We start from the raw sequence: 22,432 nt of genomic DNA, 5'->3' as shown, positions 1-22,432 counted from the left end.
GACACATTTATGGGCTCATCCACTTTGAAAATATAGATTTTCATGTGCCCTTAGCTCTTTTGAAGCTCTAATTAGCACTGTTCAATGAATGTATGTACAGTTTGTGTTCAGCAGCCTTTCTCAACTTTTTTTTTTACAGAGAAACCCCTGAAACATTCTTCAAGCTTTGAGAAACCCCAGAAGTGGTGCAATCATACAGAATATGATTGGAAGCATAGCTGTGTACCCACCCAAGGCCCTTCCCCTTCCCATCCCCTCCAGGCCCCTAATTGGCTAAGGTTTTTTTTTTTACATGACCATATATGGTCATATCACCCGATAAATGTTTAACACATTTGTTTGTTTGTTACCTTTTAGCCTACCACTCTCCGTAGACTGGAAGCAGGTTACAGTGTATATAACACCTCATTAAAACCCCCACCCCATAAACCCAGCATAAAAACCTAACAAGATTAGTGATGTACTCCGTAGAGCCCTCTCTGCCTGGCAGCCATCCCCCTTGGGAGGATTGTTCACTGTAATCCCTAGCCTGAGGAGGGGTCCGGTAGATCTTAGTCCTCAACCAAAGACCTGATGGGAGAGCTCCAACTTGCAGGCCCTGCGGAATTGTGCAAGCTTCTCCAGGTCCCTCAGCTCTCCTGGGAACTCTTTCCACCAGGTTGGGGCCAGGACCTAAAAGGCCCTGGCCTGGGTCAAGGCCAGGCATACCTCCTTGAAAATATGTATATATAAAAAATTAATTAACTCCCACCCATTCAGGAAACCCTCCCAGGGCCGTCAAGAAACCCAGGGTTTCAAGAGAAAGCCTGCTGTACAGTATGCCCTTGACTGTTCTTTATATGTGCGTTTAAGTAATTCTCATGTAACATTCAATATGTCCAGCTGAATGTGTGTTTGAACCCCCAAGTTTATCCAGGTATTGGCCCCCAGTTTCATTTGTAAAGTGAATGCATGTTGACTCATTCTTACAAACAGCCCTGTACAAGCAGAGAGTACAAGCGTTCACTGCTAACATTTGAAAGGTCTACTGGGTGCCACCTTTCTTTGGCTTTAGAAGTGACAGTTCTTGCAATTCTCTAAAGGAATGTTATTAGGAATATAGAACAATTGCCTGGAAAACAGAAATGCAACTAGTCTGTTAATACTTGATCTTTTGGATTATTTTAGAAATATTGGGAGCTAATGTACTGGAGGTCCCTGGCCTGAGGAAAGTTCGCCTGGCCTTAATACGGGCTAGGGGTTTTTCAGTCCTGGCTCTGACCTGGCAAAATGAGCTCCATGTGAGCTGGGGATCCAGATGGAGCTTTTGAAGTTCCACAGGGCCTGCAAGATGGAGCTCTTCTGCCAGGTCTTTGGTTGTGGCTGGGGTGGTTAAGATCTGAGCTCCTCCCCTTGACCAAACAAAATTGGCATGGCTCCCTTTTAAGCCCCCCCCCCATGAGGTGTTATCTGGTAGGGAGAGTTTAGCTGCCATCATCTTAGATTGGTTATGTTTTATGTATAAGGGGTTTATGCTTTTGTGGTGGGTTTTAATGTGAGTTTTTAAATTATTTGTTAGCCGCCATGAACCAGTCAATGGGAATGGCAGGATAAAAACTGAATTATAAATAAAATAAAATAAGACGTTGGCTGGATTTTTGGAAGGTTAATTAAAAAAAAAATACAGCATGCTGAATATATCCAAAGCTGAGCCAGACCATTGTTTTAGATTGGTTAGTACTCTCTACTCTGGCAACGGCTTTGCAGGATCTCAGGCACAGAAAGGTCTTTTCCAGCCTCTGCTATCCAAAATCTTTGAACCGTAAATATCAGGGGATGATAGCTTCTGCATGCAAAGCATCTGTTTCCAGTTCTGCTGTATTCCTTCCACTGGGAAAGCGGGATTTAATTATAGAATATGTGGAACAGTTTTCTAGGCATGTCATTCATAAGAGTTTTGTGAACACTTCTCCAGAACATCCAAAGAGTTTTGAGTCCACACTAAGACTCATTTCCTGAGGCGTCCTGCCTGCTGCGGGTGGGAGGGCATGTTTTTGCTTATCCTGATCGAGAAAGGTGCCTTACTTGTGAGGTGATGGTGTCTTGAATGACAAGAATGCCCATTGGAAACCATGGGGGATGCTGTTGGAAATAAAGGGCAGCAAGAATGCCAATGGAGCATGAGCTCCATTGAAATGTATTATAGTAAGAAAACAGTTGCAAAGAAAGCATGGAATGGATTACCCATTACACTCAGATAAACTACTCTGGAATGGCAGGGCACAGAGTAGAATGACAGCCACTGGGAGAGCCACATGGGATGGTCACCAGAGGCGAGGGAGGGGTGGGAGCCGAAGATGGCAACTTTGGGAGGTGTACTAAAATGAATGAGAAACCATGGAGACACTGGAAGGCCCATTGGGAGGGGCAAGGCAGATACAACGACTTAGATTCTCGGTGATGTAGAACGGCTAGGGTTGTTGTATTCGAAAATTTCCTGCAGAATGCAGACCCACAAAAACAACAGCGTAAATCAGGTTGCAATTTAAAATGTTTTTTATAGGGGAATGCAGAATATGCCCAGAAAGACTGTCCCAAACCAGCAAGTACAGTGAAATGATTAGTGGAAAGTGCAGGATATGTGTACAGAAACAAAGCTGGATGACTTGCGTCTATATTTTTGATTGGAAGACAACCATATCAGATTATCCGCTGAGTGCCTCTCTCACCTTACTGCCCCTCCAGAGAGCCAGCTTGGTGTAGTGGTTAGGAGTGCGGACTTCTAATCTGGCATTCCGGGTGCAGCCAGCTGGGTGACCTTGGGCTCCTCTCAGCACTGATAAAGCTGTTCTGACCGAGCAGTGATATCAGGGCTTTCTCAGCCTCACCCACCTCACAGGGTGACTATTGTGGGGAGAGGAGAGGAAAGGGAAGGAGGTTGTAAGCCACTATGAGCCTCCGGGTAGAGAAAAGCGGCATATAAGAACCAACTCTTCTTCTTCTTCTTCTTCTTCTTCTTCTTCTTCTTCTTCTTCTTCTTCTTCTTCTTCTTCTTCTTCTTCTTCTTCTTCTTCTTCTTCTTCTTCTTCTTCTTCTTCCCTTGATATATGCAAGTTTGAAAAGCAGGAAGAGAAGTGCCAGAATATTACCATTTCCAAGGATTGTTGCAGTTCTGCAGCATAACTGCTGCTGATGCATTGCCAAGCAGATGGTAGCTCTGCAAGGTGGGGTCCATGCGTGACTTTGCCGGGGGGCAACAGTGGGGAACATAAGGGATGGAGGAAATTCACTATTATTGTAAGCAGTGTATAATTCAGGATCAGCCATAGTCATCTGTATTGCAGCACCTTATCATATATGCAAGAAATGAGCAAATTGTCAGAAGTGCCGTTCTGCCATAGATTATAATCATTTTGGGATGTAGTTGTAGCTTTCCTTCTGTTTAGCAGTTTAAGCTGGGTGCCCCTGCCTACTTTTCTTGCCTTGCCCTTTCCTGCTTGTGTTCACACCATCCCCCATCCATCTTCCAAACTCTCCTAGGGTGTCCTTGATAAAGACATGTTGATTTCACAAAGTGCTATTTGTTATGTCTTTTGATGTCCTCCCACCTAAACATGGATTCCAGAGGGGTGGGCATGGGATCTGGGATATAAGACAGAGTACCTTTGCTGTTAGCCAGTCCTGGCAACATATTGATTTGGGTTTACCTGCATTACTTTCAATAAATTGACCTTTTGCATCAAGCCAAAGATTCATTGTTGGGGCAATCTGCAGAAAACTTACACAAATCTGGGAAACTGGTTGTTTGTATTTAGTTTCCTCTCCTGCCCTGAGTCTCAGCTCTTTCTTGCTCCTTCTCACTCCAGCATCAGAATCATAGAATCATAGAGTAGGAGAGGGCCATACAGGCCATCTAGTCCAACCCCCTGCTCTACGCAGGATCAGCCCTAAGCATCCTAAAGCATCCAAGAAAATTGTGTATCCAACCTTTGCTTGAAGACTGCCAGTGAGGGGGAGCTCACCACCTCCTGTGACTGTGACTACTATGACTGTGAAATTTTCTTTCCTGATATCTAGCCTATATCATGGTTCTGTGACCCTTTTCCTTGCCCAGCTGTTTCAAGGATTTGAGTGGTATAGACAAGATGAGCTGGTGGGTCTTCTGGTTTATAGGTGACTTTTTGAGAGTGTTTATTATCAGAAGATTCTTTTGGGGAGTGGGCAATTTGTGGTGGTGAAAAATAAGGTGAGAGAAGAAGAAGAAGAGTTGGTTCTTATATGCTGCTTTTCTCTACCCGAAGGAGGCTCAAAGCGGCTTATAGTCACCTTCCATTCCTCTCCCCACAACAGACACCCTGTGAGGTGGGTGAGGCTAAGAGAGCCCTGATATCTCTGCTCGGTCATAACAGTTTTATCATTTGTGGTGAGCCCAAGGTCACCCAGCTGGCTGCATGTGGGGGGGGGGGGCGCAGATTCAAACCCGGCTCGCCAAATTGGAAGCCCGCACTCCTAACCACTACACCAAGCTGGCTCTCTGCATTGATCATACCACTGCTTCTTTCCATGTCCTTTCACCCTCTGCTGAGGTGACATTTCTCATCTCTTATTTGTGTATTTCTCAGTCCCGAGATGCTGCAATATAACAGTTTAGTTTCTGCTTCAGATTTCCACAGATAGAAGGGATTTCTGTCCAAAGAGCTCAACTTCCCTATTACTACTGCAGCTCCAAATGCCCCTTGAAAAGTTGTTCTTAAGAATAACTCGGGGGCAGTAGAAGGTCCACTGAAGAAAGGCGGAATCAACAAAAATTACCCCCTTCCATCCGTGGAAATTTTAGGCAGCATGTTTAACTTTAGATCAAGGAACCTTGACTAAGTGCCGAGTTAAGGTGTGGAAGATGTAAGTTCTACAAAATAATAGAATAATATATTTTTTAATTTTTATCTTGCCCATCTGTATCTCTCAGGGCAGGTCACAACATCAAAACAACATACATGTTAAAAATTTTAAACATTTATAGTATCACTAATGTCCCCCAGCTAAAATTCCCAGATGGGAGGGGTCAGGTTGGTAGGAGCCGATCTTCAGATTCTTCCAGCTCTCCTCCTCCTCCCTCCCAGCAGTTACACCAGCCTATCTTGGTGGGTGTTAGTTTAGGACTTGACCTAACTAGCTCTGTCTTACAGACCCTGCGGAACAGATTTAAACCCCTTAGGGCCCTGATCTCTCCTGAGAGCATACTCCCCATATTTTACTAGTGTCAGTTCTTTAGCATGATATCCTTTGTATTATCTTCCATACTTTTGCCAACTCATGATTGCTTCCTGGAAATGTTGGCTTTCTCTGTGTTTGATTGATCTGCTATTCATTCTGGTGGAAGCCAGTTTTCAGAGATGGTACCGTGTATGATGTGAAAGCATTAGCAGGATTAATTGTTTCCATCTTGGTTTCTGATGGAAGATCAGACCTGTAAAAATAACTCGCACTTTGCATTGTTCTGGTTTGGCGACCGGTGGCAGCGTAGCAAAAGCCTTACGTGTTCCAATGCTTTTATTTTGTAGAGAAACGATGAAGAGGCGGTAGTGGACAGGGGCGGGACACGCTCCATTCTCAAAACCCACTTTGAAAAAGAAGACTTGGAAGGTGAGAACTTGTTATTTCTATGTCATATTATAGTTTCTTTTGAATGAGCTGGCTGAATGTCATCTTCAAAAATGCATGCATGGCCCTGTGTGAGTGATGGAAATCATCTCCCAGTTTTCAAAACTTGTTTGTTGGCACGGGGGAGCATGGCTCAGGAACTGCTCGCTGTGCCAAGGGTGGCTGAAGATCTCTCTCTGTTGCTGTGAATCAGTGGCAAGCGGGTTTGTGATGTGGGTTTGCCTTGAGTTGGAGGCCTCCAGGAATACCAACAGGGTTGCTGACAAAGGAGGTGGAGGGAAGAGCAGTGGCACAGACACTAGGAACTGGCAAAACAAACAAGAAGCTGAAGAGTGTTTGTGGGCTGAGTCACAGTAGTGGTCTTGTCTTATCTCTGAACCAGCCCTCTACAGCAGAGGCAATTGTAAAACGGCAAGGTCTCCTTATCTCCATTGGGATTTTTTTTTTTGGGGGGGGAATCACACAGAATCACACAGATCTGGAAGAGACTACCAAGGGCCATCCAGTCCCAACCACCCCCCATCTCCTCAGAAACTTAAAAATACACATAAGCTGGCCGGTTTGTGTGTCTCACTAAAAATAGCTGTGTTAAAACACTGTAGTAGAAATAAGGGTTTGTACCTGGATTCTGAAAGAGCCTCTTGTGGCGCAGAGTGGTAAGGCAGCCGTCTGAAAGCTTTGCCCATAAGGCTGGGAGTTCAATCCCAGCAGCTGGCTCAAGGTTGACTCAGCCTTCCATCCTTCCGAGGTCGGTAAAATGAGTACCCAGCTTGCTGGGGGGTAAACGGTCATGACTGGGGAAGGCACTGGTAAACCACCCCATATTGAGTCTGCCATGAAAACGCTAGAGGGCGTCACCCCAAGGGTCAGACATGACCCAGTGCTTGCACAGGGGATACCTTTACCTTTTACCTTTACCTGGATTCTGAAAGCCAACTGTGGCCCTCCAGATGTCCATGGACTACAATTCCCATGAACCCCTGCCAGTGAACAAATAAAATGTAGATTTGACAGTTGGAAAGGAGCAGAAAACATCTCTGAAACTTGTCACTAATCCACCAATATGAATCTTTGTGTGTGTGTTTTAAAAAGTCCCTTTCATTATCTTTATGGACTATTTCTGTACATATAATTTCCCAAGCCAGGTGCCTGTAAGCATATATTTGTATTTACACCCAATTAAACTTTATTTATATCACACGGCGTTCTATATCCCCTTGGTGTAGCTGCAAATTGTTTTCTTTGATTACTACTCTGCACAACTGGTTTTGTAAATGTACTATTTTAATTTTATCCCTCTGTGTTTATCTTTTGTGGGTAAAAATAGAAGTACCATCAGGTAATGAGCAATTATTTGTCCAAAAGTCCCCCCCCCCCAGGAAGTATGCTTTTAACATTACAGTGGTTATAGGTTCAGTAGTCCTCTTTTAACTGTGAAATACTACAGTTTTCAGCCATGCTGAGGTTTTTTTCAAGTCAGAGGAGTCTAATAATCTGTTATGTTCCAGAAGAAAAATCTGTCTCTTCCTTACAGCTTCATTCCCTGGTTGATAACCTTGTGAGGCGAGAGATCTAGAGACTATTTTTCTCTTGAATAAATGGGGATGTTGTTCTTTATGACACACAGTACTTTCTGGAAGTTTATACGGCTTCCTCAACAAGAAAAATAGAATTGTCAGGGTGTGAGAAGAAAAAAGAGAGAAAAATGGGTTTTGCATCTGTGGGCTATAATACGTGAAGGGACTACTAATAAAATATGAAATGCTTTACAAACTGAATGTAAACATTCTCAAGGAATGTCAGACTTACCCTTTGTGAGAATTTTTGTAACTAATGTGAAGTTTTTCTTTCAAGGGGTTGAATCCAGTTACAAATACGAATCTGTATCTGTCACAGATTCTTATCAGCTGCATGTGACACTTGTCCTAGCTAAAAAGGGTGGGAGATGCGTATTTTAAATCATTCATAAGGACAAGCTTCAGGCTGTATGGAATTAGTTCAGCATAATCCGAACTCTAAGATTTTACTCTTGAGAAATGAAACATCTAAAGCGTTAACTTTTTATTAGGCCATTTTGAACAGCATGAAACTGAAATGAAAGACGATGTTGAATTATCAACATGAAAGAGTTCGAGAAGTTGAAGTAGCACTTTAGCTAGGAAGATAAGGTGTGATCCAGGGAACTGCTCATTCATAGCTCAGCTTTCTGTCTCTATTCACACATTGAAAAGGTAAAGGTATCCACTGTGCAAGCACCGGGTCATGTCTGACCCTTGGGGTGACACCCTCTAGCGTTTTCATGGCAGACTCAATACAGGGTGGTTTGCCATTCCTTCCCCAGTCATTGCCATTTTACCCCCCAGCAAGCTGGGTACTCATTTTACTGACCTCGGAAGGATGGAAGGCTGAGTCAACCTTGAGCCGGCTGCTGGGATTGAACTCCCAGCCTCATGAGCAGAGCTTCAGACTGCATGTCAGCTGCCTTACCACACATTACGTGGATCCATAATTGGACTGAACTGAATATAATGTGTGCGATTGTCTGAATGCAGCCTACTCCACTACCTGTGTTTAGATGGGGGACTGTCAAATCAGGTATGCCACTCCAGGGTATCGACTCCATGGTTTTCTCGTTGGCAGTTCAGCTGGTATCCCAGCCTGCTTCAAGGCACAACATTTTTCATAGACAGAAGCTTTGTGCTTTTATTTAGTGTTCTTGTGTAGTTATCACTTGGACAGACATGTCTGGTAGCTACATCCAAATCTTCCATCCAGGCAGAACAGATGGTCGTTCAGATCAACAGCCTGTTCCAGCAAAATGTTTGGGAGCTATTTGTAAAGGTGCTTCAACCTGGTGAGCGGATGAGGGATGAGGATGCAACCTTTCCTGATTTGCCCTTGCAAGAGCAGAAATCTGATACTGACAGGTAATTCTATATGAGGAAAGGAGTTCTCTGGTGTTGCTGTAATGAGGTGGGCAAATTCAAGAAGTCAATTTGAGCTTCTCCCAATGCAATTCCGTCTAAATGTAGCGGTTTCTATGGTTTCTGTGCTGGTTTCTTCCTTTGACACGATGCCTGGTTTATTCTCAGCAAGCAAGCCACAAAGACAGGGAACTGATCAAGGGCGCACAGCACTGCCAGCCAACACAAATAATAGGTCCTAATCATGAATTATCAGAATTCAGAAGCAAACCGGGTTTTCCCCTGGGTAGCATTTGGATGGAAGACCTCCGTGGAGAGGCAGGCAATGACCAACCAAACATCTCTTCCCATGAAAAGCCAGTCGAGCCTGTAAGTCCTGTAAGTCCACTGTGACTTGATGGCACTTTCTACCACCATTGTGAAAACGGCATTTTTGGAAAGATAATGTCGTACGTACTACATGTTGCGTTTAGCGATGCTTGAGCACCCACCCATCTACCATGTGTCCTTTTCACTCATTTGGAATAGGGAGGATGATGTTTGGACGATCTTTGTTGAGTTCTGTGTGATTGCTGCGCTCAGCAGGCAGCTGCTTAAATTGAAAGTTAGAGCAATCACAAATTATATAAATCTGTCACAGCAAAATGCTGTCTTTTCATAAAATGCTACCTGTCAGCGTTTGTCTAAGTAAGTCCATAGTAATGGCTGCTGGTTGGTTTGAACTCGCAGTGTCTTTGCATGTGTGTAGTTTGGCAAAACATCTGATGCAGATGCATTCCAGTGGTTTTCAGAGACTGTTCAGCACAAAACAGACAGGCTGGGGGATCGGTTGACATTGGATTGACACCTTTGAACATGGGGAAGCTCAGCTGTTGTCCATTCATGGTACGATTCACAGCCTCCCTGTTGGAGTCAAAGGTTGACCGTCTTATGCACGGGTAGTCAAACTGCGGCCCTCCAGATGTCCATGGACTACAATTCCCATGAGCCCCTGCCAGCATTTGCTGGCAGGGACTCATGGGAATTGTAGTCCATGGACATCTGGAGGGCCACAGTTTGACTACCCCTGGTCTTATGTTTAAGCTAATTACTTAGCACTGGTTCGTGGTAATCAGTTGATAGTCCTCAATAGGACATATTATTGAAGGAATTTAGATAATCCTAACGTGCTCAAATTGGGATTAGAGAAGATGACTTCAAGATCTGCCAAATGCCAACAGGGCGGAGCTCAGGGTGGCTAAAAACAAAATCAAACATCCAATACAAATCAATCAATAGATTATAAAGAGTAAAACATTCATACGTAGATTAAATTAGGTTTTAAAATTAGTTAAAGTAGGTTAAAAGCTGTCTGTTCATATAGCTGAAGTTTAGCCGGTGGTGAATTTTCACTGTCCGCAAGTAGTCTTATTTGTTAAATCATGTTTCACATATGAATTTGTAAATAAAGAAGATATCACAGGAGGAAAAGTCATTCAGGCTCCTTGTCTGAGAGAAAACGAGCCTAGAGAACTCCCTCTCCACTGGAAAAGACCAATCTCCAAGGCAGTTGGTTCTTCCCTGCTCTTGAGTGCCATTTTAACATCGTAGTGAGTTGGATCTTTCAGATGTGTGATTTCCTGGAGGAATCGGAAGAGCATTTTTTATTTGCAAAGCCAGACTCTGTTAGTTTGTCATCAGATGAAAATTGTTTGGTCTCAGTCTATCGCATTCACAAATGTCCTCGTTGCACAATGATTTGGTTTAGAACTGACAGCGCTCGTCAACTGTGCGTCTGAGAAAGGGGATCACTTGAAGAGCAGATGAGCAACCTTCTGCCGCTCACAGATGTATTTGGACAGAGACCTAGCATCGTTTCCACGCATCTTCGCACTATTTGAATGGTGCATTTCATTTCTGTGAATTACCTTTGGTGTTATCCTTAGCAAAAAGTGGGGAGGGGAGGGGAAACGGAGATCTGAATTACGATCTCATTTATTAATAGTCAGTTTGCTGTAACTGGAACAGTAGCCTGATTCACACGTTACAGTGAGCACGCATGCATCCTGCTCGTAAGAAAGAACTAACACGCATCCAATTTCCAAACAAAACTGGGGGCCAATACCTGGATAAATGTGGGGTTTGAATAGCGCATTCAGCTGTACATACGCTGAACGTAACACATGCATGAGGAAAAATTAAGTGTACACTCGGAATAGTATGTATGTGTGTGTGTGTGTGTGTGTGTGTGTGTTTGTGTGTGTATGTATGTATGTATGAGGGCGGTTTACAACATTGTTAAAAATACAGTAACAGTTAAAAACATTAAAATAATTAAAATAGGTCCTTTGTTCATCCGAATTGGCCTCCAGCATAAGCCTGCTGGAAGAGCTCCATCTTGCAGGCTCCATGGAGCTGTGATAGTTCCAGTAGGGCCTTGATGTTCTCCAAGAGCTCATTCCATCAGGCAGGAGCCAGGGCCGAGAAGGCCCTGGGCCTGGTTGAAGCCAGTTGGCTTTCTTTGGGGCATTCAATGTAACTTGTGAACAGGTCCGTCATAAATGTGTGTGAAAACTTTTCGTTGGTGTAATAGAAATACAGGGATAATAGAGTCAGAAATTGGACTGCGACTCAGGGCATCTTCCTGACATACCAAAGGTCAGGTTCAGTCCCCAGGATCTCTCATTGAAAGGACCAAGTTGTATGAACGCAGACGCTTTGGTGGTCTTCCATCCAAGTACTGACCGTGCTTAGCTTTTGAGATCTGACAAGATCGGTTTATGCCAGCCCTTTTCAAACTTTTGAATATGGAGGGGCACTGAAATATTTTTCAGGCTTCAAGGTCTCAGGAAGTGATAATAATAATAACTTTATTTTTATAGCCTGCCCACCTGTGTTGGTTCACGGTTGGCTCAAGGCATATACAAGTAAATAATTCACATTGATAAACAGAATCATAGAATGATAGAGTTGGAAGGGGCCTCCAGGGTCATCTAGTCCAACCCCCCGCACAATGCAGGAACTCACAACTACCTGCCTTCCCACAGTGACCCCAATTTCATGCTCAAGTGATCCCCCCCCTCCCAAAATGTCCAGAATTCAGCCTGGCTTTAAATTAAAATATATTAAATTATATTATTAAACCGCCTCCATTAAAAACCTTATAAAAGGGAACCCATTTCTTTTGGCCGAGTTGGTATTTTGTGGATGACACATTGCTCTGTTGTGGGCAGGAAGGCCAGTGTTTCCTTTGTGTTAATTTCCTGGCCTCAGCCATAGGCTTGGCAGAACACCTCAGTCTTGCAGACCCTCCAGAATTGTTGAAGGCCCCAGAAGGCCCTGGTCTAATCGGGGAGAGCTTTCCACCAGATTGGAGCCAGGTTTGAAAAGTTCAGCTGGCCACGCCTCCCTGCCACGTCCCACCCGGAAGTGAAAAGAGCCTCAGAGGGCAAAACTTTTAATGGCTAGGGCCACTTCCCTTCCTACCCCTTCCAGGCCAGTCATTAGCCACTTTGGGAAGGGGTGGCACAACCTGCCCAAATGAGAGCAGAATTAAAAAAATAAACTTTTTATTTTGCCGTGGTACTATTGAGGGTCCTTTGTGGTACCATATCGTACCTCAGTACTGTGCTGTCTTCGTTCCCAGATCAAGCAGGTGGTGACGTGAGAGACCTTAATCTGAGATCCTGGAGATTCCCTGCCAGTCTAAGCGGACGGTACTGACCTTGATAGACCCCTGGTTTGACTCCACGGAAGGCAGGTTCACGCGGTCAAGCTTTGATTTGGTTCAAGTTTGCTTTTTTCACAGTGACCTGTTCTGAGCACCGATGCCCAGCCATGTCAGACGAAAGAAAGAGACTGGTGCATGTGAAAAGCTTCTTACGCAGATAGTTGTGTGCCGCTTCCTTAGAGTTAAAACAGGTTCCGTTTTGGATCTTGCTGGAGCTGGGGCAACACTTCGGCTGAAACACTTTTTCTTTCTGCGTTATAAATAGTCTAGTGAGGTGTACTTTTAAAGCACAACGCAAGTCTGACAAGTCTCCCGTACCTGTTAGGGCTTGTTCACACCTCTTGTTTCGGAAGCTGTTACCAACATCAAGCTATTATCGAACATCAACAACTGTTGTTTGTGGAGCCAGGGAATCCTAGCAGTGACCCCTTGCTGAGCATGTTGGGTTACTTCTGCAAACCTGAAATAACAACAACACTTTAAAATAGAAGTATGGAAAGAGCACATCAAGAGAGGATAATTACCCCCAGATACTGTCTTTTCTTTTCTTTGTTCTTTGCTTTCACCTTCTGATTAATTTACAAACAGATTCAACGGTGAATGAAGTATAGGAAGACAAGAGGCAAGTGTGCATTTGCAAATAGGGAAGCTAGCGGATGGGAGCCAATGTTTGCCTGTCGGAATGTTCAAGTTCTTGGCATAAGTTGCTAACAGGGAGGTAAAAGGTAAAGGTATCCCCTGTGCCAGCACCGGGTCATGTCTGACCCTTGGGGTGACGCCCTCTAGCGTTTTCATGGCAGACTCAATACGGGGTAGTTTGCCAGTGCCTTCCCCAGTCATTACCATTTACCCCCCAGCAAGCTGGGTCCTCATTTTACCGACCTCGGAAGGATGGAAGGCTGAGTCAACCTTGAGCCGGCTGCTGGGATCGAACTCCCAGCCTCATGGGCAGAGCTTCAGACTGCATGTCTTGCTGCCTTACCATTCTGCGCCACAAGAGGCTCTTGGTACAGGGAGGACTGAGAGCAAAAAAAAAATGGCCCCGTAAAAGTGCCCTGCCCCCTGCTAGAAGGGATAGGGGACAAAGAATAAAGTAATTTCCTGTCTCTCGTGGAGCTTTCGCTGCTGGAGCACATCCACCCCATTTTGGCCTGCAGTTGTTGGCTTACACCTGTCTGGTACAAAATTTCATCTGTGGCCCTTTGGTACCCTGTGCTTAGGACCTGGCAGTGAGCAGACAGAGGGACCCAGGCAAGGATCTATTATGAATGAAATAAAACTTTGTTGATTACAACAAAGCACTACCGATATTCATGCAGTTCACAGACTTATAGCAAAGTCAAATTGGCCGGACCGGTAGAAGGCCCTACAGACCGTCTAGAGGGAAAAGGTTGGTTGAAGATGATGAAGATAGAACCCTTCAAGGTCCAGTCTTCAGTTTTATTGGGCTGATGAAGATGTCACAGAGACTCTGGCCCTTTTTTGCTCTTTCTTGGCTTTTTGTTCCCAGTTTTGCTTTGGCTCTTAGTGACATCATTGTTGGCCAAGCTCATAAGTCCCAATGGTCAGGGTCACTTCCCCTTTGCTCAGAACACCAGTTGGGAGGGCAGAAGAAAGAGGCCAGCTGCATGGAGACAATAAAGCACATGCCACGTGTATTGGTTACCACAGCACAGTCTGTTTGAGGGCCATCTTGGGCCTAGTTTTCCACTTTTACACACACCCACAGACACCCACCCACACCCACAGACTTTCCCCATGCCCCTACAAGCACTCTCTTTGTAAACAGAGTTTAGGAAATGTCAGACTCAAGTTTCTGAATGCACAGAGTGTTTCAGGGGCAACTGCAACTGCAGTGTCTTAATTGTGCAGCATAAATCGTAGAGTATTTCATAGAGCACAATGTATTAGCAAGCCATGTTAGGCAAGGCAGAGGCTGCTGTCTCCCACCCACCTTGCATGTGGTGAGGGCCAGGGTGTCCTCTGGGTCTTCCCCAGTGGCCTTACTGACCAATCCGTCCCTGGTCTGTACTCCCTGTCAAATAAATGTCAGAGTTTTTGCATCCATCTGTTTTCCTTAATGCTGCAGGATTCCCTGCTGGCTCTGAATTCAACCGCTCCATCTAATCTGGAACATTTCTTCTTATGAGAATCCTAATCATGGCCTGCACATGTGTTTTGGAATTATGTGCACTTGCTCCATTGCATGGAAATCCACGTATCTCCTGGATTATGTCTGTGCTGTGATCAGGAACTTCGTCCTCTGAAGCAGCCATCCATTTAGAAACTTTACATTGCGATCCTCAAGGCACAGCTGACTTAGGGCAACCCTATAGGCCAGGGGTTCTCAACCTTCCCAATGCCGCGACCCTTTAATACAGTTCCTCATGTTGTGGTGACCCCCAACCATAAAACTATGCAAGTGTTCTTTCACAGAAATTAAACCGAAACTGACCAGCTGACAAGATCCATTGTTCAGGATTGTGTATAAATTGTTTTTTTTCCTGGGGGTTCTCAGTTCAGTTCTTCCTCTTGTCCCACCATCCCACCCCTTGCCGATCACTCTTTTCCGCTGCTCCAGACAGACCAACGCTCTACTTTACCCCCCCCCCCCCCGACCAAGTTGCTCGCCCTGCCGCAAGCCCTCTGAAAGGGTCATTCGACCCCAAAGGGGTCCCAACCCCCAGGTTGAGAACCACTGCTATAGGCTTTCAAGTGATGTTCAGAGGTGATTTGTCATTTCCTGCCTCTGCAGAGTGACACCATATTCCTTGGAGATCCCCCATCCACATACTAACCAAGACCAACCCTGCTTTGCCTTCCCAGTATGATAGATAGCCTGAGCCAGACACTACAGGGTAATGTGTATATTTGGTGGTAGAAAGCGCTATCAAATCCCAGCTGATTTATGGTGACCCCCATAGGTTTTCAAGGCAAGAGATGTTCAGAGGTGGTTTTCTGATGCTTACCTCTCTGTCTCAATCCTGGACTTCCCTGACAGTCTCCCATCTTGACGGTCTCCCATCCATGTACGAACCAGAGCTTGACCCTGTTTAGCTTCTGAGATTTACTTACTTACTTACTTACGTACTCATTCATTCATTCATTCATTCATTCATTCATTCATTCATTCATTCATTCATTCATTCATTCATTCATTCATTTTCATTTATACCACCCTCCCCGGAGATCTGATGAGTCTGGGCTAACCTTGGCCACCCTTTTGAAACACCTTTCAAAATGTATTAAAGTCAGTGGCTTTAGAAGAACGTAACTCTGATTAGGATCGAACTATTAGCTTAGGGAATATTTTTTACTGGTGTTCACCGTAGACAGTCATGGGAGTGACTAAATAGCAGAGGCATGCTTGTTTACTTTCCCCAGTATTCTGCTATCATAATACCTGAGAATTCTACTAGAATAGCCTTTCTCGACTTCGATTTCTACGTCCACCGAAATATACCTTCTTACGGGTTACATTGTCCAAAATTCACCAGTGTTCCAAGGGACTTGCTGTAACTGGGGTGATGAAAATCTGTTCCATATTCATAAAGTCATGATGTTTCGGAGTCCCCATATAAAACGTCCTATTGAAATACAGGTTAATTAGTAAAGTAAATCCTCACTATGGGATTCTTTTCCCGAAGAAAAATTGAATCAGCCTGATCTGCTGTCCTAGCAGAGGCAGAGCCCAGGGGAGGTAGAAAGGCAGCGACAGATCCAGAAAGGTATTAATGTACTCCACAGAGGCTGTCTTAGTTTTATTTCTCTCTCACACACACTTTTCACCATGCCCTTGCATAGTCAAGCTATTGGGCAATAGCATGAGCGTCTTAAGAGTGTGTTCATCCAAGTACGCAGTGATCAGTGACAGAGAAAACCTACATCTCCCCCAAATCCTGCAGGATATGCACTCAACAGAACTCCTCTCTGTTGTTAACCCAGTCAGGAAATGTATAGTGTCAGAGATCAAAGTATTACAGAGTTCAAGTGTGGGTAAATTTTGGGAAGTGTATGTTGTTCAGTGCTTTACCTTTCCCAAATACAAATCGAATTACCTTTGACTAACATTTGAGCTAAGGCAATTAGAGATTCATTTGCATCCCAAACAAATATCTACCACCTGAGGAGTATAGTACCATCCTGACATTTGCCTACAATTTAGTGATCTGTGCAGTTACAATTTACCACGCTGTTGGAGGTTTTAAAACAGCATATTGGCAATGCCTTCACAGCCAGCTTGGTGCAGTGGTTAAGAGCAACGGCTTCTAATTTGTCGAGCCGGGTTTGATTTCTACATGCAGCTGGGTGACCTTGGGCTAGTCACAGTCCCGATAGTGCTGTTCTCAACTCTGCTTCTTCAGTCTGCCAACAGGGTGGCTTTCCTTTTGACATATCACCTTATTGTTATTAACTTTCTACATTAAGCGTAGAATATATTAAGTCTGTGGGTTCGGCAAAACACCTACCTTACAGGGTATCTCACTGGGAGAGGAAGGGAAGGTGATTGTAAGCTGCTTTGATACTTTTTAGGGTAGAAGAAGAAGAAGAGTTGGTTCTTATATGCTGCTTTTTCTCTACCTGAAGAAGTCTCAAAGCGGCTTACAGTTGCCTTCCCTTTCCTCTCCCCACAACAGACACCCTGTGAGGTGGGTGAGGCTGAGAGAGCCCTGATATCACTGCTCGGTCAGAACAGCTTTATCAGCGCCATGGTGAGCCCAAGGTCCCCCATGTGGAGGAGTGCTGAATCGAACCCGGCATGCCAGATTAGAAGTCCGCACTCCCACTACACAAAACTGGCTCTCAGTTTGGGGTAGAGAGAAGGGTTGAGAGAAGCAGGGTATAAAAACCAACTCTTCTTCACCACAGTAGCCCTTCTTATACTGAACCCAAGATATATGAGTTCTACCTAAAAATCTGGCCTATGTTCTTTAGGAGAATATGATTTAATTCAGAGTTTCCCTCTTTCCATGATTCTGTTAATATTTTTATACTGTTCTTAATTAACAAACGCGTACATTTTAACATGCTATTGAACATGACTGTTGAGCACTATTAAATTTAATTAAGGGCAAATTTGTTTCATGAGACAGCACAGCCTCGATGTGTAACTGCTAAGAGATCACATTTGCATTTTTTTTTGCTAATGTTGAAATATAGGTCAAATTATCCCCTCTGATGCACCAGCTTTCGTTTACATTTATTTCCCAGTTTTGGGGAGGGGGTTAATTCTATTTTCATATGGTTCCTTATTGAGCCAGAAGGCAGAGTATTCCTCCGTTAATCTATGGGAGACATTGGAGCCTGTGCCCTTTGACCTCCTCAGGCTGTGTTTATTGATTTGGCAGTGCTGGAAGTCTGTTGGCCCTTCATTTTTTGTTGGGAGATTCTGCTTCCTGTCATTTCTGTTGATCATATCATGTTTGATGGGGGGGGGGGAAGTGATGTCACTTTCCCCACATGCTGGGCTCTTTGCCTTAACTTTCTTTGGAGAAGACCAAATAGTGTATGTTTGGACTTTAGAAAACATCTTGTGCCAAAACCTTACAGCCTCTGAGAGGAAACATTAAATAATTACTTAATTATATTCATTTATAATTATATGTTCATTATAAACCTTTACATGGAAATAAATGAATTTTATATTGAGTGAAATGGTTAGAGCCAGCTTGGTGTAAGAGCGGCGGCTTCTAATCTAGCGAGTCGTGTTTGATTCCCTGCTCCCCCACATGCAGCCAGCTGGGATGACCTTGGACTTGTCACAGTCCTGATTATACTGTTCTCACAGAGTAGTTCTGTCAGGGCTCTTTCAGCTCCACCTACCTCAGAGGGTGTCTGTTGTGGGGAGAGGAAGGGAAAGTGATTGTAAGCCGCTTTGAGACTCCTTTGGGTAGTGAAAAGCAGGGTATAAAAACTAACTCTTCTGCTTCAATCCTTTTGTGCTACTACATACCATTTAACTCTGAAAGTTTGACTATCACTTTATATTTCCTTTGTGTTGGTGTAAATGCAATATATTTGTTTATGTTTATTTCCATAGCCATCTGCAGCTTAGGAAGCTGAAATTTAACTGCCCTCACCTGTGTCCTCTGATATGAAGTATATAAGATGACAGCCTGTCCTTTTATGAGAGCCAGTTTGGTGTAGTGGTTAGGAGTGTGGACTTCTAATGTGGCGAGCCGGGTTCGATTCTGCACTCCCCCACATGCAACCAGCTGGGTGACCACTTTGAGACTCCTTCGGGTAGAGAAAAGCGGCATATAAGAACCAACTCTTCTTCTTCTTCTTCTTCTTCTTCTTCTTCTTCTTCTTCTTCTTCTTCTTCTTCTTCTTCTTCTTCTTCTTCTTCTTCTTCTTCTTCTTCTTCTTCTTCTTCTTCTTCTTCTTCTTCTTCTTCTTGTAGGATAACTTTCTGCTGTTGCCTAGCCCTAGAAGTTAAATGACCAAACAGAACCTATTGCTCTTTGTTCTCATTATGAGAGTTCCTGGAAAATGTTAGGAAAAGTCAAAGGAATTAGCAAGGAATTAGGCAGACCCAACATGAGCTGGACTGACTCTATCCCCAACCCACAGTTTGCATGACCTGAGCAAAACTATTACCAAGAGGGCATTTGATGATGTGATGATGATGTCATCTGTTCAGTTATGTCAGCGATTCTATAGGAAAGTCTCCGCCATGCGCCCCCATCTCTGACTGCTTCTTTTACTTGTTTCATGGCCATCACTGTATTGGCTTTGATCATGTCAAGCCAGCAGATCCTTTGGCAACCACGTTTCCTTTTGCCGCTGACCATGCCAAGCATTAATGATTTTTCTAGTGAGTTTGATCTCATGGTGTCTCCAACACCATAATTCGAAAGCATCTATTCTCCTCCCGTCTTCCTTCTTCAGGGTCCAGCTTTCACATCCATAGCTTGTTATGGGGAAGACAATGGCGTTGACTAACCGGCACTTTGTATTAAGGCTGAGTTAATTGGTCACCATAAATTGGAAACCACTCAACAGCACTTAGCACCCCCCCCCCACAAGAAAATTAACTAAAAATTAACAGATGGGTCCTGTTCTATCAGTGGCCTATATTTTTGTGGCCCAGAGTCCACTCTTTCAGGCACACAAAGTGACTATTGGGTAGGGGCACACATGGACTTGTATCGCACCACTTTGTTCAATGCCTCCCCCAGCTTAAAGAGACTTCCTCGAAAAATGGAGGTAGCTCCGTAAGAAGCAATACCCACTGGAGAAAGTTAGATTAGTCTGAAGAATTTTTCCAAACTTTGGATTTTGCCGAACAGTGTGGTAGGCTACCAGCCTTTAAGTACAGAAAGAACTGAAAAAACATTTGTCTTCAAAAACAAGAAAGCACAAGAGAAAATGGTAAGTGAGTCACCCAGGGATACAGAATCCAGTGGAGGATATTCTTGCTACAATATGAATCACTCCGGGCCAGCAGCTGCTGGTGACGAGTAGACACAGCGAGATCAATAGTGTAGATTAACACCTACAGAAGGACATTGTTTTCCCAGAATCTGTTGAAGGCAAAGTTCTACCGTTTCACGCGTGTTCATTCCAGTTCAGGAGTTTCACAGAAGCTGAAACTTGGTTCTTCTGTTAATCCATTCATACATCCTCTCTCTGTGTCATTTACTAGGCAGATAAAACTAATAATAAAAATACTTTAGAAATAGATAATAAACACAATTAAACGGAAATATGCGGTTTGTTATGAGCCTCTTGTGGCGCAGAGTGGTAAGGCAGCAGACGTGCAGTCTGAAAGCTCTGCCCATGAGGCTGGGAGTTCAATCTCAGCAGCCGGCTCAAGATTGACTCAACCTTCCATCCTTCCGAGGTCGGTAAAATGAGTACCCAACTTGCTGGGGGGTAAACGGTAATGACTGGGGAAGGCACTGGCAAACCACCCCGTATTGAGTCTGCCATGAAAACGCTAGAGGGCGTCACTCCAAGGGTCAGACATGACCCAGTCCTTGCACAGGGGATACCTTTACCTTTACCTTTATGTGGTTTGTTAAGGAATGATAGTGGAAAAGTCATCTCTGTGGTCATCTTAAGAGGAGCTGTTGTTATAAAACAGGTGTGTTAGCTGTGAGGTCTGAACTAAGAGGCATTCATTTAAAATTCATTTACACTGTTTGCCCTGTTCCTTGCAGCCCCACAGCAGACCTGTTTCTTGGGTTCCCTGTCTTTTACAACCTGAAAGTGTTTCAGAACAGCTTACAATTGCCTACCCTTCCTCTCCTCACAAAACGGACCCTAGGTGAGACTAGGTGAGGTAGGTGAGACTTAAAGAGCGCTGAGAGAACTGACTGGCCCAAGGTCACCCAGCTGGCTTCAACCGGAAGAGTGTGGGGCCTCCCTCCCAGAAATCCACCCATACATTCTGCTCTGGACCTGTTTGCATCATTATACTCTGTTACCTCTGCTATAGTTTAATGTTAATATTATTATTATTGAAAAACTAAGTTCCATGTACTGTTTTCTGTGTTTTATGCAAACCGCCCTAAGCCTCAGGGGAGGGTGGTATATCACTACGATAAATAAATACATAAACAAACAAACAAAAACAACCAAACCTGGTTCTCTAGACTAGAGGCTGTCACTCCCGACCACTACACCAAGCTCACTTCTGGCCACCAAGTACAAAATTAGGGCTCAGTATGATGCGGGGGTGGGGGGGGGGAGGAAGCAGTTTTCTCGTACCAAAAACACATTGAGGAAAGTTATTTTGCCAGTTTTGCTGCTCTACATGAAAACATTTGAGTGGTCCAAGTTTGAGTAATCAGGATCACAGCTTCACCCCGAGTGGCTTTTGTATGAGAAAGGCAGAAGTCCTCCCCCACCCCCTGCTGCATCGTTCAGAACCTGCTGGGTGCTTTTTTAAAGAAGCACTTCCCAGCAACATCTGTGTGAAATATGGGCAAGCTATTATAAACAAATGAAGAAATGTATCACGTAGTTTGCCTCTAAATTAGAAGGCACAGATTGGGACTTCCAACTAGGGTTTGAGTGTATTCATTGTCTACAGCTTGTCTGAACCAAGGTTTATTGTGATATCTGAATTCACAAACCGCTATGTGTGGGGCCATCTGGGCACAGAGATGATGGTGTAGGGAAGATGTCCTCTCTTGCTGGAAGGTGAAAGATGATGCAACAAGTAGATTAATTGAGAGTTATGCACAAACTTACTGAAGTTTGTGAAGTTGCATACATACTTGTATAATTCATGGTGTATTGCGATGCCTGAATATAGCCAATGTGTTTCATTTATGAGGAGATGGTAGCAAAAATATAATTAACGGGAACAAGTGAACTGCTTTGAAATCCAGTATTCTGCCCTCTCCCATGGCATCCTAAAATCCCCCCCAATTCCATTGAGGTCTCTTCTACCCAAGGAACATGTTTAGGGGGACATTTGGGGCCACCTGCAGAAATATTAGAGTGGCCGAGGGGCAGCATGACTGCCCTCCCCTGGAACTGATCTGGCATTTTGATGAACAGCAGAAGAAGTGTGCCAGAGCCTTTATGTATCCTGGAAGATAGCCAAACCTTTGGAAGGAAAAGTGTTAAGAGGCTTCTCTGTCAGTCAAGTCAATCAGTAACATGGATGAGAGCCAGTTTGGTGTAGTGGTTAGGAGTGCAGACTTCTAATCTGGCATGCCCGGTTCGATTCTGTACTCCCCCACATGCAGACAGCTGGGTGACCCTGATAAAACTGTTCTGACCGGGCAGTGATATCAGGGCTCTCTCAGCCTCTCCCACCTCATAGGGTGCCTGTTGTGGGGAGAGGAAAGGGAAGGTGACTATAAGGCGCTTTGAGCCTCCTTCGGGTAGAGAAAAGCGGCATATAAGAACCAACTCTTCTTCTTCTTAAAAACTGAAGCGTCTCCTCCGTCCTGAGTATTAGAATCAGAAGCACAGAAGCACCTAAGGGCCAGTTCACATCTGCAAGTGGCCTATTATCCCTAGGATGCAATGGTATCCATGGATACCACCCTGCATGGAGACTGTTAATATCAGTAGGGGATGCGGCAGCCATTCCTGTTAATCTTCATCGTCATGAAATAGCTGCAGGTTTCTTCCCAAGCTGCAATCTCATTCATGCCGAAGGTATACTCTGTTGAGTTGTGCCTTTATTACATTATTG

The 22,432-nt window shown here is 44.3% G+C and overlaps 1 protein-coding gene across 7 annotated transcripts in view; it reads left to right on the top strand.

Moving 5' to 3' along the window:
* Positions 1-22,432, top strand: part of SLC4A10 (solute carrier family 4 member 10) — a 229,573-nt gene that overhangs the window by 76,357 nt on the left and 130,784 nt on the right. For all 7 annotated transcript variants that reach the window (XM_077319908.1, XM_077319911.1, XM_077319907.1 and 4 more), the window contains exon 2: positions 5,541-5,622. In XM_077319908.1, the coding sequence (XP_077176023.1) occupies positions 5,541-5,622 (82 nt within the window). The remainder of the gene's footprint in view (positions 1-5,540; positions 5,623-22,432) is intronic.

Source organism: Paroedura picta, chromosome 2, assembly GCF_049243985.1.
Source record: "Paroedura picta isolate Pp20150507F chromosome 2, Ppicta_v3.0, whole genome shotgun sequence".
Lineage (NCBI taxonomy): Eukaryota > Metazoa > Chordata > Lepidosauria > Squamata > Gekkonidae > Paroedura > Paroedura picta.
Note: the sequence above shows the minus strand (reverse complement) of the source record. Positions and strands in the feature narration are given on the sequence as shown.